This window comes from Rutidosis leptorrhynchoides, chromosome 3, assembly GCF_046630445.1.
Source record: "Rutidosis leptorrhynchoides isolate AG116_Rl617_1_P2 chromosome 3, CSIRO_AGI_Rlap_v1, whole genome shotgun sequence".
Classification (NCBI taxonomy): domain Eukaryota; kingdom Viridiplantae; phylum Streptophyta; class Magnoliopsida; order Asterales; family Asteraceae; genus Rutidosis; species Rutidosis leptorrhynchoides.
The window spans coordinates 6,217,939-6,234,159 of record NC_092335.1 but is presented as its reverse complement, the minus strand read 5'-3'; the positions used below and the strand labels follow the sequence as shown (position 1 = coordinate 6,234,159).

Genomic DNA, 16,221 nt, shown 5'->3' with positions numbered 1-16,221 from the left:
ATCACGTTTTCTTGTACCTCCACCGGTTAGTCTCTTATCACGAACAAGTTTTGACAACTCCAACTTTCCTGATCACCGCTCCAAGAAACTCTTCACACCACCCAAGAAAACAAACTCTGGCCACGAGCTATCACGATTTCTTGTCCCCGGTCTAGCTTCTTCTAACGAGCAACATGACTCTTGTTGGAACTACTCCCTTGCTCTTGATACCAATTGTTGGAATATAAGTCCCACGGTAACTCACAATAGAAATTGAGTTTAAAGAAACTAAGTAACAAACTTCTGTTTACGTTTTGCTACGCAAACAGATATAGACTATAAACCAATAAAGACTACATTTTAACCATTCACTATATTAATTCACCAAAACACATGGCTATATATAGCCTTGAAGTTACACGTATGTGCACCACTATGCAATTAAATAGCACAACTTCTACCATACTCTCCTATAGAAACGGGACACACCCATAACCATGACTCAACTTTCGGTTGTAGAAAATACCAATTCAAATTCTACTGATAATTACTTTGTTAAAATAAATGACTAATATAAATCCTAACTTACTACATAACAATTAAAAATATTAAATTCAACTTTAATTTAAACTGATTAACCCAACTGTTTAAAAAGGTAGTTTTTGCCGATAGAAATTAATGAAACACAATTTAAACATATTCATATTCATCTAGGCAGAATTTCTTATCTACAAACTTAAATAAGAACACACATATACAAGTATGTTATTGATATTTCACGACTCAAATTATAAAATATAACATTAAAAGATAGTATATAATTAACATTAGGTGAGTTTATTGATCGGTATGAGGTATAAATACCATGTTACATCACTAGAATGATGAGCGTTCACCACCCTAACTCACAATTCGTAAACAAAAAGTGTATTTTTCCCCATTTACTCTCTAGCACATTGCTAAGAGAGTAGATACAAATTTGTGAGATCAAATTGATATTTATTATTAGTGTATTAGTATATGTATATAGACCGGGTCCAATTGTATAGACAGACTCAGCTTATATACATATACTAATACACCAATACTTATCTTATTTGACTGTTGAAGAAACCCGTGAATTAATCTTAGTTTGATCAATTCCACTGGCTACGAATTTGTACAAAACACTAATTGATAAAATTTAAGTCCAATTTAGATCCTTTTTCTTCATGTTCATCATCTTCATATCACTATCAAAGGGTTCATCATCATACACCTACTGTTTCGATCCAAATACATAATCTCAATACCTTCGCCTTTTATTTGAACTACCCCTTCATTGTCCGCTTGAATAGTATAAAATTTTTTCAAAAAACATGGTATCTGTGGGCACCAATTGTGGAATAAGAAGCTTTTGTTTCTTAATGCACGCATTTAATTTATTATGGGCTCCCCCTTCTTGCGTCATTACAGCTTGATGATGTCATGCCACATTGAACAAACAAAACAAAAAAGGCATACGAACTCATGATTTAGCAATTGGCTGAGCAATTGTGACAGACAAACAAAGAACGTTTTCTTTCAAATGTCGAAAAATCCCTCGCTATTTTGTGCTTTACTTAAAATTGTGTTGACTTTTCCTAGTAACGTTTTATTTTTTTTTTATTTATTAAAAGTTGTTTTTTCTTTTCAAATTTAAAGCTTTTATTATTAAAGGAATTTATTTTTATGGAAGGACGTTTTGGGAAAAAAAAACTGATATAGAGTGTGTTTGGCGACGCAGCTTTTAGGAGCTTAAGTTTATTTTTTTCATAAACTCCAGCTTCTAGTCTTGTTTGGTATACAAATATTTCAGAGCTTATGAAAAAAAAAAATCTGAAAAAATTAGCTAGTTTAAATAGTTTATGAAAATAAATTATGAAGCTTATGAAAATAAAATTACGTTATTAGCTCTAAATCATTATTTATAATTTATTTTTTTGTCGTTTTATGTCATTTTACATAAATAAGTTTCAACTATTTTATCAAATATTTATAAAACATAAGCTTCAGTTTTCAGTTTCAGCTACAAGTTTTGCTTCAGTTACAAGCTAGTTTTACTATATAGGAGGGTTTATGTGAAGGAGATGAAATTAAGAAAGGATCTCTAAAAAATATTGATCCACTAGGGGGTTATTTGTAGGTATTTGATTAGACCACTCCCAACCATGACATGCTTCTTAAAAACGACTGAACTCTATAACAGTGACATCTCAACATCTTCTTAAGAAAATTGAAAAGGATTGAACACTACCAACCATAAAATACTTCTACAAAAAGACTGGACCCACTTAATTAATATTACCAACCAATTATTCAATTTTTTATAATTAAAAATTAGTATAAAATAATAATAATAATTCTAGTGAAAAAAATATCCAAGTGGCCCATGTACCACGTCTTCTTATGTTCATAAAATGACGAAAATGTAATATGTTTGAAAAAAGATCATGAATGACGATTAGGTACCAATGGTATCTTTTTCAAACTAAAAAATGACAGGTAGTAAGAAACACCGTTGTGACTAGTCTTAGTTGGCGGTGTGACGTGTACATTAGCGAAGTGGGATGGTTTTAGTGTTGAATTCTCAAAACCAATACTCCTATTTTCAGATTCATCGTAGGACTGCAAATCAAAATTAGGGTTGCAGTCAAGTGAGTTCCCCTTTGGGGCCAGTTTTTGCGATTTGGCTTTTAAATAGGGGTATGAGGATTTTATTATTCTCTCCTCTTCAGCCGGACTCAAGGATTCATATGTAATAAGATACGGTTCTCATTTCATTTCTATGGGTCTTACACTCGCTGCCTTGGCTACTCGAGAAGAACTTAATGATCTTGACAAATGCTTAAACACAAATTCAGCAATTACAGAGACAATTTGTTGTTTTTTTTACATGTTGATACTGACTCAGCAATTACTTGTAAGACTGAATGTTCAGGTGTTTATACATCCTCATTGATAATGTAGAGAAACAGGCTGGAAGTTTGTACTCTGATTGAGATCTTCTTCCTGCAAAACAAATTAAGGACCCTCCAGTGACAAAGAAGGTAAATGTGTTAAGTTATGTTTTTATTTATATATAAATAAATATTGAGTAGGTGAAACTAATTAACATATGATACTCTCATTTACGATTCAAAAAATAAATGTAATAAAAGCATTAGAACTTTGTAAAGATACTGGTTCGTTCTTCTTTTACCTTTTTTTTCCTTCTTCTAAATTCCATTAGATATTCCTTGATTTCTCCTGGTTTTCTTATATAATATCATCAATAACAAAGGAATTAGTGTTGGATCCCATGCTAGGATCTTTAGATCATAAACAAGCATCGATTTAACGTTTGGATCAAATAAGTGATAGATATGATGAACATGATGAATATGAGATGAACAATGAACAAACTCAAAGATAATCAGCTGAAACTAGTGCCAAGATTACATTCATGAATCAAGATAAACAATCTAAAACAATAACACTAATCTAAGCTATCACACTTTGCCATTTCCATGGTGGTTGGAGCATCAATCCACCATGGATCCTCTCCACCATGAAGGTGAAGAGGTGGAGCTCACCTCACTCTAACTTTCAAGTACTCACACATACTATGGAGGTGCTCAAATGACAAATGAACCAAGAAACTCTTTATATAGGACGTTTTGTCACATATGCTCATGTGACGAGAGTTTACTTGTTCAATACAATCCTAGGTGTACAATGGAATAATAAACGTTATTCGCCCAGCAACGGCCATACAAATATGCATCAACAATTAGTTTTCGATTTTATAATTGATTCTCATTCATTTATGAATATGGTTAGATATAATTTACTCATTTATTATATTATAGTTATAGTTATAGTTATAGTTAGTGTTTAGTTTGTATATTGCTACATTGTTCTGTACTTTGATTTTTTTTTTCCAGCTTATATATATTATTGTTGATTGATTTGAGTTTACCATCTTAGGTTGAATCATGCAGAAAAAAATAGGACACAAATAACAGTTCTTGATTTCTTCATTGCAAAAAGCTAATAATGTCAACAATCACAACAAAACTAAATTATACAATAGAAGATGTTTGTAATAACTCACAATTAGAAATGAATGACTAATATTATGATAAAGTGATGAACTTGAAAAATAAAATACATCAAATTTAAGCCAATCTAAATCAGATTCATTTGTTCGAAATTCAGATGATAAAAATATAAACTAAATATGCATAATTATCTGAATTTATAAAGTTTTTATGGTTATCGAGTTATGTAGCGACCTACGGAAAATTGAGAAATTTGATCTGAAAAATGCAAATCAAACATCTATCATGTAGATATTTTGTATCTAAAATATGTCCTGCAAAGTTGCTGGTTACAAACTAGTTGCGGGCTAATAACTAGTATATTATAATATAAAAACTTCATATTTGATCGAAGTCGGTAATTCCCGGCCTCTCAATAACGCACAATTAGCTACTCTAATTTTTGTTAATTTTCTTAATCATCTCATTGAGTGGTGGTATTGCTATTGAGAGGCTGTCATGATCCTGCTTTCCCACTTTTATGTTATTCGTTGTTAATGATATTTGTTGATTAATTGGTTGAATCTGAACAGGGTCACATTTTTCATTATGCTGACTTTGATCTTTACTCTTGCCCCATATCACCAAGTATAACCCTACAATGATTATAACCGCTCCAAGAATCCTGCAGAATTAACATTTACCTTATTAATTATTTCTATATATACACTAGACTATTTTTAATTATAATATACCTTCCTAAATTCAACTGTTCAGACAAAACAAAAGATCCTAGAATCACAATGATAACATTTGCTAGAAGGTTAAATGCAGTGACAAAAACTGGCCCTCTTTCTTTAATTATAATTCCTGAAAGATAGTAAGCCAATCCGGAACCGATTACTCCCTGCATTTGAACATGAGAAATTTTGTTACAAGCTAAGTAATAATTTAAATGTTATTGATGATACCAATAACAATAAAAAAAAGGTTTTTCTTACACCATAGAATATAGCTGCAAGACCAACATTCCAGTGTAGCCTCCAGGCTGCATTATTTTTCCGTTCTGCTATTAAGGTCACTATACTTCCTTCCAATGTCCCTGTTGCGCAAATTAGAGTTGTAAGAGAAAGCTGTGCAGGGTATGACATCAATGTAATTGCCTGTCAAATAAGGTTTATTAATTTATCAGATTACCAAAGTGATTAGGAGTGATCTTGTCAATATTACTCAAAATTAGAGGTGGAAATTTTCGTCCATATACTCTTAAAATGGGCCTGTGTGGCTTTCTTTTATCTGTAACTGGTAACCGGGCAAACTAAGAGAACTAGCTAAAAAGTAAATGGGCCAAATCGATAAACTAAAGAACCGGCTGAAATGTAAAGATGTCAATTAGGGTAAACGAACTAAAATTAACCAAAATTAACCTAAATTAACCCAAATTAACTGTTAGTACATATAGTTAACTTCCTAATATTTTAAGAAGTTACATTATTATTGAAGCAATAATTTTTTTCTTTTCTTTTTGGTGTCATTATGTTTGACAGACTAATTTTATTGTGAAACTAATAAAATTATTACACAAAAATGTTAGGGGACTTCCCAATTAAAACCGACACGTTATTGGCTCCGCATCCCCACCTTGCCCATTTCAAACATTTAGACCAATTGTAATGTTTTAAGAGGTTTTTTGTTATCTTGGTGCGTGGGGTGGTTAGTTGACGCTGACGTGACAAATGTGTTGATAAAATTGGGAGTAGTGGGTTGACGTGTTGGGTGAAGTGTTATAATATGATTGAAAGTTGGGTGAAGCAATGGCTAGAAAATATTAAAATAGTATTTAGAATAATATATAAATAATACTACACGACCCTTATTTTTTGTGTGTTGGTAGCACACATGCCACATCAAAACCCACCCAACACGCCACGTCATTGGTGTGATGGTGTTTGTAGTGTGCTCCTTGCACATGTAATCTAGCACACCCTATTTTTGTTAGTCTTATATTCTAAGCTATGTATCTATGGTGAGAAACGGCGTACTTGAACAATGTAGAAGCAACTCCACGACAAACAAGCTATGGTGATCATGATCGAGCCCTTGATACTGTCTTCATGGCTCACAGAGGTTGCAGATTGGTGTTGATATGTGATGATTGAACCCTTGGTCCATGGCAAATCAACTGTAGGTCCTGCAACCACCGTCATGATCATCGCACCACCTACCGTCACTAATGTCCCAACTATCTTCCCAATGCTATGAATTTTCTTGATATTCACCTTCTCTAACCTGACCCATTGTAGCAAATAAGTATATACACTAAATTTAGATTACGTGACGATGTTAGAAGATGGATAGAACATTACCTGCATATCCATGCCATGAGAAACGTCATGGCAGGGATTAAATTATCCATTGCTGTTGCAAAAGTTGCAGTTGAAAACTTCAAGCCTGCGTAGTATGAGTTCTGAGCAACAACTGGTCTACATAGAAAACAATAAAATGGATAGAACAATTGCTTGAAATGCCTGATTAGGATCAAGTAAATTAGAAACTTACTCTAAGAAGCCTAACAACAATATCTTAGAAAAAATTGAAATTGTCATTTTTGGCCTCCCCTTCCTGTCATTTAAACAATTTAGATATATCAGATATTTGATAATATTATCAAATTAAGATATAGAAGAAGTCTACAGAATTAGATTTAGATTACCACTCGAAGAAGAGAGCAAAAGGAGCAATAACAAGGGTGGCAATGAGGCTTCGATACGTTGTAAATGTATAGTGATTCATGCCTTGGTTAAGAGCAACCTTGGCAATTATGACCAAACCTACGGTCCCAAATTGCAATAATATGACATAAAGATCTTTCAAAAAAAAAAAAAAAATTAATATGACATAAAAATACGTCTTTAGTTTTTCAAGCATCATGTTGATTTTTATGTTTTTAATATCTTTGTTTGTGTATGTTCTATTTGTTCAGGTGTGAGTTTGGTGAGTAGAAAAGGATGAGCAAAGGGTTTATAATAATTAGTGGATTTGTAGGTTGGTATATATAATATATAATATATTTCTGTTGTATGTATATCGTATGTGGTTTTGTTTGTTTTGTTTGTTTGACTCGATTTGCTTACAACATTTAAACCAAAATGGGACTCTTGGTTTAGACGTGTGAAACTAAAAACAAGAACGTTTATATAATATTTTGTTCTCGTTTTCGATGACTACTAACAGCAGGAGATACCTCCATTTTTTGGTGTATATACTACTATAATATTACACAGTATATATATATTTTATATGGGAGATGATTCTCACACACTATTTTTAGATCCTCACACACCCTTTTACCCTATTATTAGGGAGGAGTTCAAGTAAATTGGTGTGTGAGGATCAAAAAACAGTGTGTGAGAATCATCCCCCATTTTATATTCTATATAGGGTATACTACTATATAATACTATATTTTAAGCCCGTGCGATGTGCATTCGTTGAATTCGAAAGGGGCAAGTGTACATGAAAGTCGAAGTATGAAAACTCACAAATGTTGCAAGAATATTTTATATTCCGAGTTGCTTGTACTTATTTAGAATTTATACGACCAAATAAACTCTTGACAAATGCTACTTTTAGTTGCCCATGAGTGAATACAGGGAATTGAAGAAACAAAGGGACGTGAGATAGTGATTTTGATTGCCTGTTGTTAGTGATTAGAGCAAAGCATACAGACGGTGTTTGTCCTTATTATTTAGTTATTTACAAGTATATTAATGATTATTAACAACCATCTATAATCACCTCAAGCTTCCATATGCACATCAAACATAGTTCCAACTTCCAGAGAAGGTAGATAAGTTGTACATAGCAAAAGAAAACATCATACACAGTTAACAATAAGTGGGTCTAAGGTACAAAAGTTGCCAATAAATGGCATAGCTTTAAAAAATGTCCATAACCACCTAAGTATGCATTACTCTACTCGCTGAGTTGGTTGTGATCCTATTTAAGGTTGTAGAACTCATTTGTTGCACTTGATCATGTGCGTCAATGAGCTTAAGTCATGTATTTGTCTACAGATCATTCACATACGTATGACTGTCATTTTATAAAGATTTATCTTCTTTTTTGGCCGAAAAACAAACGATTATATTAAAGTAAGGCACTTCCTCGCAACGATGAAGGCCAAACCATACAAAAACATGGACACAAACAAGCCCGAACTAACAAACCTAAATAGAGCCAACCAAAAGGCAACAAAGAAACTCAAACAAAACAACTCAACCTAGGCTCCAACGTAAACTAAGCAAAGTAACGCAAACAAAGGCAAACAAATGCATAAGAAACTCACACAAATGGTAACTTGTGGATTTTTCACATAATTAAGGATTCTATTAATCGTTAGCTTGATTTTTATGGGAACTTGGCCAAAATATAAAGATCTTTTCACTCAAGCATATTAAGACTAATGGTGCACTCTATGGTTTGCACGCATAAAAAGATAGATTAGTTTAATATGATACGCATTAACATACATATCACATCAAACTAGGGAGACTTATTGGTGTATATATTAATATACAAGTTATTCGACTTTTTTCATGATTTAAGTTCAAGAAGTTTCCTTACAATCCCAAGTTTTGCCTATAAATAGAGGGTTTCCCACCTCATTTGAGACTCAGATGGAAGGTCACACATTTCAATTTCTCTCTCACACACAATTTCTCTTCTAGACTTTCTCCCTCAAGTCGCTGGTCATCGGCCTTCATCCTGGTCATCGGCCTTTATACTGGCCATCAGCCTACAACTGGGCCATAAGCCTTTATCCTGAACGTAGAGTGCAGAGAGTAGAATGCAGAACGCAGGACACAAGACATACTTCTTTATGCATGACTCAAGAAGTACTTTCTCACACATGATACAAGCAATACATACATAAGCCCTATTTCGAGATTGACTTCAGCCACCCCATGGTTTTAGACCATGATCCGGGTCTGCAGGGATTCGTCTCGAGAGTAAACGTCAATCGACAAAGTACGCTTCGCGTAGTGCATTCTACCTTGCACTGGTACGTATATCTACTCTTTGGTCAAAAATACGTATCAACAAAGACTGAATTAGTATATCCTTACAAAAATTTAGTATAAAGATAATCAAACGATATTCCAAAATAATATGATATTCTAAAATCAAACAATACTATAAAATACAGATTATCAATTGCAACTAACAGATTGCATCATTCATGTTGTAAATGTTCATCATTGTAAAAAAACATATTAATCGCTTTATGTAAACATTAGTTGTAAAGTAGAGACTAATCACACATGTTATATGCAAAATTGAAGAAGATATACTTAGATGCAAGTTAACAGTTAATACCTTAGGAGAATACCATATTGCACATGTCCTCATGAGTGGATCATGGGAATATAAGGTAACTCTTACGCTTTCATGACACAATTCGTCTTCGTACCATATGCATGCACGTTAGGTGATGCAAGTACTCTGTAGTTGAGCGTGCTTGGGCGAGGGCACTGTCAGGATAAGTGACCTCCTGAGAAAACAGAGGTTTGACAATTGGATGAAAACACATAACATTGTGTTTTGTTTTTTGAGAAAATTGCGCCGTTGGTCTCTGTGGTTTACATGAAATGGGGTGTTTGGTCCTTGAACTTCATTTTCGAGATTGTTAGTCCCCGTGGTTTACATGAGGCGTGTGATTGGTCCTTCAATCAAACGGACGTTAAAATAATCCGTCAAATGGCGACACGTGACTGGCATGTGATGGGTATTTTTGTCCGTTTACATTTCTCATGATATTTAAAACCCTGTTTTCTTCCATTATTTAAGTACGGAGTACTAAAACAAAAAAAATCAAAAACCCATTTGTTGAAACACATTCGTTGTAACCCCCTTTGTTGAAACCATCTAAATTTAAAAACCCACCAAGGATTTCCCCTGAGATCTTATTTTGATTTGAATCAGAGACTTAACCCACCAACGATTTCCCGGTGTTATCTCTGTAGCTGCTATCTGAAATCGATTTACTCTCCGGCAGAAGATCTATGCTGGAAAAACTCATCAATCAAGAAGAAGATCTACGAATCTGGTAACGGGTTTCAGATCTGCAACTCATTTCCGGCGATCTACTCATGGCCGTCTCATTTCTCAGCGAGCTGGTAACGATTTTCCGGAGATGCAGCACATCCGACGATCTGCGTCAACTCTAGCGGTCTCCGGAAACTCCAGCAGAGTTCGAAAACTCCAGCAGTAATTTTTCATAGGAATATGATGACTATTTTGGTGTATGCATGTATCTGCTACAGTGTTGTAAAAAACCCGATTACTCGCCGATTAATCTCCAATTAATCATTTTTTAGAAGTAATCCGTTCCGATTTCCAAAAATCCATTTATTTAAACGGTGAACGTCAATTGATGTATCAAAATCGAATTTGGTAATCAAAGTCAGTCAAAGTCAATAATGGTTAACATTAAAACATGAATTTAAACTAGAATTTTATAGTTTTGAAGCAAAATGAACAATTTTAGACAATTATGTTAAAAATTATCTTTATATTTATGAGTTTTTTCTATAGTTACACATATAATATTTAAAATTTAATATTTAAATGTATACAGTACAATCCGATTAATCTCCGATTAATCTCCGAATTACCGATTAATCCTTCCAAAGTCTCGACCGATTAATCCCCGAATAGCGAATTTTGCAACCTTGATCTGCTATAAAGATGGGTTTGTTTTTGTATATATGTGGAAGAAATTAGGGTTTTAATTATCAGAAGAATGTAAGCGGACGAAAATGCCCACCACATGCCAGTCACGTGTTGTCATTTGACGGATTATTTTAACGTCCGTTTGATTGAGGGACCAATCACGCGCCTCATGTAAACCACAGGGACCAACAACCTCGAAAATGAAGTTCAAGGACCAAACACCCCATTTCATGTAAACCACATGGACCAACGGTGCAATATTCTCTTGTTTTTATGTTTCATTATCAAAGGGTTAAACAATTCTTAATATTTGAGTTTGGATTAGTATTCAATTGATGATTTTTCAAGTGTTTATGTGAATCAAATAGAGGTGTTAATAATTTGCACACTAGTTCTATGTGTTATTGTACCTTGCTTGCTGATCAAGAGTATATCATATGAGTGTAGATTCTTGAGGATGCATAAGCGATTATTCGTTAAATCCGATTAGAATCGACTGAGAGGGGTTAAGAGTATCAATATCGTTGATCGGTATTATAAGCTTTATATGGTGTTAGTCGCAGGGATTATAAACCGTTATGTCATATTTGTAGATAAACCCTAGCTTCTAAAAGCTTAGCTCTGAGGGTTTGGCCTATGAGATACACGAATATATGGTCTTGTTAGAGAGTAAGTAATAGTAAGCCCTTATAAAATATTGTTGATATTGACATGTCTAACTATAGTCATGATGGGGGAGTGTGCCCATACCATACTAGCGTGTTTACATTTAAGAAGGCATTGTGTCCAAGTTCGCTCTTCCTTAATACATTATAACACATAATGTTATGTGATGTCATCTGGAGATCAAGACTCGTGTGCTTGCCATAGGCCCGTGGTCGGATTGAGAGTTTCGCTACATGTGTACCTTCTAAAATCGTAATGGCCTCATCACGAAAACCAAGATGTGGTCTAGCTTGGTACTAATATGTGATGGGATTGTTTCAATAGTAACATGTTCCTGGTCGAAGTCCATTATGTCCGCAATACGGAGTAACGTGTGGTGTTGCTAATACAGAGATTGAGAGTTTAAATGTGTGTCCATTCTCGTCCTTGGCTGACGAACATAGAATTGGTAGTGACGTGGCCGGATGCTATGCGCATCATTAAGTCATTTGATTAAGAGTATTTCATTTTGAGTGCATTCTCTAGGATTGTAACATGGTGTATCGAAAAATACTAATTTCCGGTTGGTATCATCTAACGTGGATGAGATTGTTAGACAGAGAACCCGTAGGTTATTGTGTTTTCTTGACACACTATTTATAGAGATTATAAAATCTTAAAATGCTTAGAAATCAGAGCAGATCAGAACAGAACTAACAATCAAACTTGAGGCTAACCTACCAAATCTGTCTAATAGAGATTTACCCGTGGACCAACACTATGCTTTATTAGCCAAGAACACGCTTCCACTTTGAACCAGCTAAAAACCGAATGAAGGGTAATTTTATTATTTCAACATTAATGATTTTTTTCCATATTCACTGACATATTTTCTAATAATATTTTAACTTCAATCGAATCGTTGAATTCAATGTTATGTGATGAAATGCCTTAAAGAAACGTGGATTATGATATGCAGGTGGGAGCAAGGCACCTTGCGTCTGCCGAGAAACAAGATCGCAAGAGGCACCTTGCATCTTACGTCTCCCATTAAGCAAGAGGGCAAAAGTAATTTACGTCTTGCCGAACAAAATCTCAAGTTTTTTATTTTGTAAGTTCTGAGGCAAAAAAAAAATTGCAAATATGGTCGTTTACGTGCTTACGTTTCTTGTTTATATCATCATATTATTAATTATCAAGTTGGCCCATCATAATTAACAAAGGCCCGTATATTAGAAGCGGAAAGGGCTTTAAAATTCCACCAATACTGTTGGTCTTTATGATCCAGTTTTCTGATTTACAACCGACAAAATTCTACAAATATATTGAATAGGTACGAGTTGTATCACTTTCAATATCAAACCAGAAAATGTACACAAATAATTAATATTAATATAATTATAACATTACAATGGAAGTAACCTCATAATCCTAAAGTAAAAGGGATGCCAATGGCAGGTAGCCATGACCTGCCGGCAATAAATTTATCGACCGTGTATTGAGATGCAACGTTCACGCTTGTAATAACTTGGTACCCAGGCCATTTCACACGATTTGTTGTCGATGATCCGGGGCCAAAACATGCATATTCCCCATAAACCAATGTTTTTTGTGCGAAATTAGTATTATCCCATGGAGACCAGCCTAGTGGATCAATATGACTATCAAGAAAAGTTTTCATATAAATAGTCCTTGAATATTCTTGCCAAGGGCGACCTAGATATGTCCGTACTGTATTCACTACCGGCATAAGGTCGGGTGCTGCCATAACACGGGAATTATGAATTGAAATTCCTGTGTTTTGAAAAGGATCATCACGACCTTGGGCGGTTATAACATTTGATTGTCCTTTTAATGGTCTTCGTGCCATGATCATACAATTTTGGAAAACAACGGCTGCATTACCAAATATGAAATCTATCGTGCCGTAAATGTAGCACGTTTTATAGAATTGTCTTTGAGCAAGGACAAACAGGGTATCTTGATAACCTTCAAAACTACAAGCGTAATAAACTGACAGATCAGACGACGTTCGAAGTGCCACAGCCTGTTTATTTGCAGGGCCTGCGGTGTTTTGGATCGTTATTCCACGGGCAATGAACCCGTTACCATCCACTCCTGAAGTAAAAATTTCAATTGCATAAAAGTTTATTAATTAGAAAAATTGGTTATAATGAATAACACAATTAATTGACATAAAGAAAAATTAATTGATCTTACCTACGGTTGCAGTGCTATAAGTTGTGAAGCCTCCGGCGACGCTTCGTGAACCGGTAATAAATGTGTATTTTACTCCATCACCGATCAACATAATGTTGTTTAAGTTGTTTCCGATTTCAAGATTCTCTCTGTAAACTCCTTTTCGAATGTAGATAATGTATCTCTTGGTACCACGATTAAGTCCAGCTGCAAAATTAAGAGCCGACTGAATGGTTCGAAACCTACTCCCAGTGGTTTGAGACACGATTATATCAGCTTTCATGTGAATTGAATTCGATTGCAACAATTTTCGGTCATTGGGTGTAACCCAAGTAGGAAAATCATCATCAACCTCATTATTCGTCAACTTTTGCTTCACGAAATACTGATTTATAGCCAAGCTATTGCTTATCATCTCTGTTAGGTTCTGTGCTTTTAGAGGTGATACAAAGTTTGTCAAATTGAAGTCTCGAGAGCCCATAAAGCAAGTTTCAATATTGGTGAGAGCCGCACTGAGCCAAGTTTGAGCATCAAAGTCGGAACTTCGGTTGTGTTTGAGCCCATTTAAGGTTTCATTTAGTTGAAGAATAGTATTGTTGATGAGTGTGTTGCAATCGAGCCACACTGCCTTCTTTCGTCTGCTTTTGCACTTACTCTGGAGACCAGTGTTGCTAGTTTGAGCATCTAGAGCCTTTTCCAAAGCAACCTGCAGTAATAACATTCTAAAGTCTTTTCTGCGTCGTGGGGTATGATGTGCCCCACGACTAAGAAAATGTTTACATTGTTGCGGATGTGGAGTTTTTTCACACCAATAATTAATGTCACCGCTCGTCTCTTCTTCTTCTTGTTGAAAAGACGAAGACTCCAAACAAAATACAACAAGAGCATATAATATAAATGGCAAAATGAGATTCACTTTAGCCATTTAATTGATGTTTACGGTTTTGTGTTGTTTTATTGGGTAATCGTTTTTTAAGGTAAAAGAGTTTTGGGTTGTTGTTCTGAGTTGTGTTTAAAATGTGAAATAGGTTTTTATTAGGGGATTCAAGATGATATAGTTTATATTTATTGTATGACTACGATCACTATATATAATGAAAGTATGATCCAAGTAAAATGAAAGTTGACATTGAGAAACCTAGTACCGTGTTATTAAGTTAATGATAAGATCCTTGTTATACGGATCGAGCTGCCATTTTTTCTTTGAAATAGCATCGTGGGTTTATATTATTTTGATTTTTATTAGTGCATGGTAATGGTATGAAGTCATTAAGTCTTTCATTGTTATTGTAATTTGTAATATCTATGTAACACGTAACCACCTCGTTTATGTGAATTATTATATATGTCAAACAGAATCAGGCTAAAAACATGTGAGATTGCTGATATGTGCTGATACGTGAGAATCAGGCTCATCGCTTATATGTGCTATTTTAGAATTAGACTCGATGTAACATTTCGTCAACCGCAAAGTTTAGTATAATTGCCAGGTAATTACCAACACAAACAAATACAGTAATAATTACTCAATTGATTTCTAAGCAAATTAGAAGTAGGATACTAATAAACCTCACTTAAAAGCATAGACATACATGTGAAGTTGTGAACGATGGTAGCTTCTGGACAAAAGATGGATTATGTGATGGTGAGTAAAAAAATAGAGAATTATGGTCTCAAGCCCAAATCTCATCCTTAATTATGTTTCTATAATCAACTTTTAATCAATTAATTAACAATCTAATCCCCATTACACATCCCTCATTCCAAGGAACAAAAACCTCCTAGCTCATACCATGTGCTATATAGCATTAATTAATATTTTAGTATTCATTTGATATCAGAAAACGGTATCCGAACAATTTGATGGGATTAGAACAGATACAGTATTAATTTAATTTCTAATCCTTACGTAATTGAATGTGTCATTCGTTTAGTCAAACTAACTTAATTAATATTATTATTATTTTTTTAGTCAAACTAACTTAATTATGTATGTACAAGCATATATAAAATTTGAGAAAGTTTACCCCTGCTTTATTAACCAAACCAGATCCGTGAATTTGTTACAGACTATCCATATTATATTATAAACTTTTAAAAGTATTCTAAAATTATAAAAAAAAAAAAAAACAAGAATTATCTAATGAGTATTATCTAAAATAAAAAAGGTAGGTAATACTACGTAATAACTAGCGACTTTATGGAGTAATTAAAAACAATATATAAAATTTGAGAAAGTTTACCCCTGCTTTATTAACCAAACCAGATCCGTGAATTTGTTACAGACTATCCATATTATATTATAAACTTTTAAAAGTATTCTAAAATTATAAAAAAAAAAAAAAAAAAAAAACAAGAATTATCTAATGAGTATTATCTAAAATAAAAAAAGGTAGGTAATACTACGTAATAACTAGCGACTTTATGGAGTAATTAAAAACAATATATAAAACACCATCCGTGGGACTCGAACCCACGACCACGTGGTTAAAAGCCACGCGCTCTACCAACTGAGCTAGAACGGCTAGATATAAAAATATTAGTTAGCAATTTTATAATTTCTTAGATTCAGTTTATGTTGACAAAGTAAAAGGCTAGCGTTTTAAGATATTCAATTTTGCAT

At 33.9% G+C, this 16,221-nt stretch overlaps 2 protein-coding genes and 1 non-coding gene across 3 annotated transcripts; all 3 read right to left on the bottom strand.

Moving 5' to 3' along the window:
- Positions 1-4,475: 4,475 nt before the first annotated feature.
- Positions 4,476-8,933, bottom strand: LOC139897445 (WAT1-related protein At2g39510-like). The gene is made up of 8 exons (XM_071880143.1): positions 8,807-8,933; positions 6,733-6,886; positions 6,579-6,641; positions 6,386-6,502; positions 6,062-6,308; positions 5,021-5,182; positions 4,775-4,926; positions 4,476-4,704 (listed from the first exon to the last, which is right to left on the bottom strand). The coding sequence occupies exons 1-8, from the start codon at positions 8,931-8,933 to the stop codon at positions 4,476-4,478; spliced, it is 1,251 nt and encodes a 416-aa protein (XP_071736244.1).
- Positions 8,934-12,822: 3,889 nt separating this feature from the next.
- On the bottom strand, positions 12,823-14,523 carry LOC139895684 (pectinesterase 2-like). The gene is made up of 2 exons (XM_071878216.1): positions 13,620-14,523; positions 12,823-13,517 (listed from the first exon to the last, which is right to left on the bottom strand). The coding sequence occupies exons 1-2, from the start codon at positions 14,521-14,523 to the stop codon at positions 12,823-12,825; spliced, it is 1,599 nt and encodes a 532-aa protein (XP_071734317.1).
- Positions 14,524-16,050: 1,527 nt separating this feature from the next.
- Positions 16,051-16,123, bottom strand: TRNAK-UUU (transfer RNA lysine (anticodon UUU)). The gene has a single exon. It is a non-coding gene; the product is annotated as a tRNA-Lys (tRNA).
- Positions 16,124-16,221: the final 98 nt, after the last annotated feature.

What these genes read in the sequence shown, in the direction of transcription:
- LOC139897445 (XM_071880143.1), bottom strand. Translation starts at nt 8,933, where the DNA reads ATGTGTGAGAAAGTACTTCTTGAGTCATGCATAAAGAAGTATGTCTTG. An exon ending in TTGTTGTTAGGCTTCTTAGA is followed by an intron (nt 6,503 to 6,578) that starts GTAAGTTTCTAA and finishes TTTTCTATGTAG; the next exon opens with ACCAGTTGTTGCTCAGAACT. An exon ending in CTCATGGCATGGATATGCAG is followed by an intron (nt 6,309 to 6,385) that starts GTAATGTTCTAT and finishes ACAATGGGTCAG; the next exon opens with GTTAGAGAAGGTGAATATCA.
- LOC139895684 (XM_071878216.1), bottom strand. Translation starts at nt 14,523, where the DNA reads ATGGCTAAAGTGAATCTCATTTTGCCATTTATATTATATGCTCTTGTT. An exon ending in TTATAGCACTGCAACCGTAG is followed by an intron (nt 13,518 to 13,619) that starts GTAAGATCAATT and finishes TTTTTACTTCAG; the next exon opens with GAGTGGATGGTAACGGGTTC.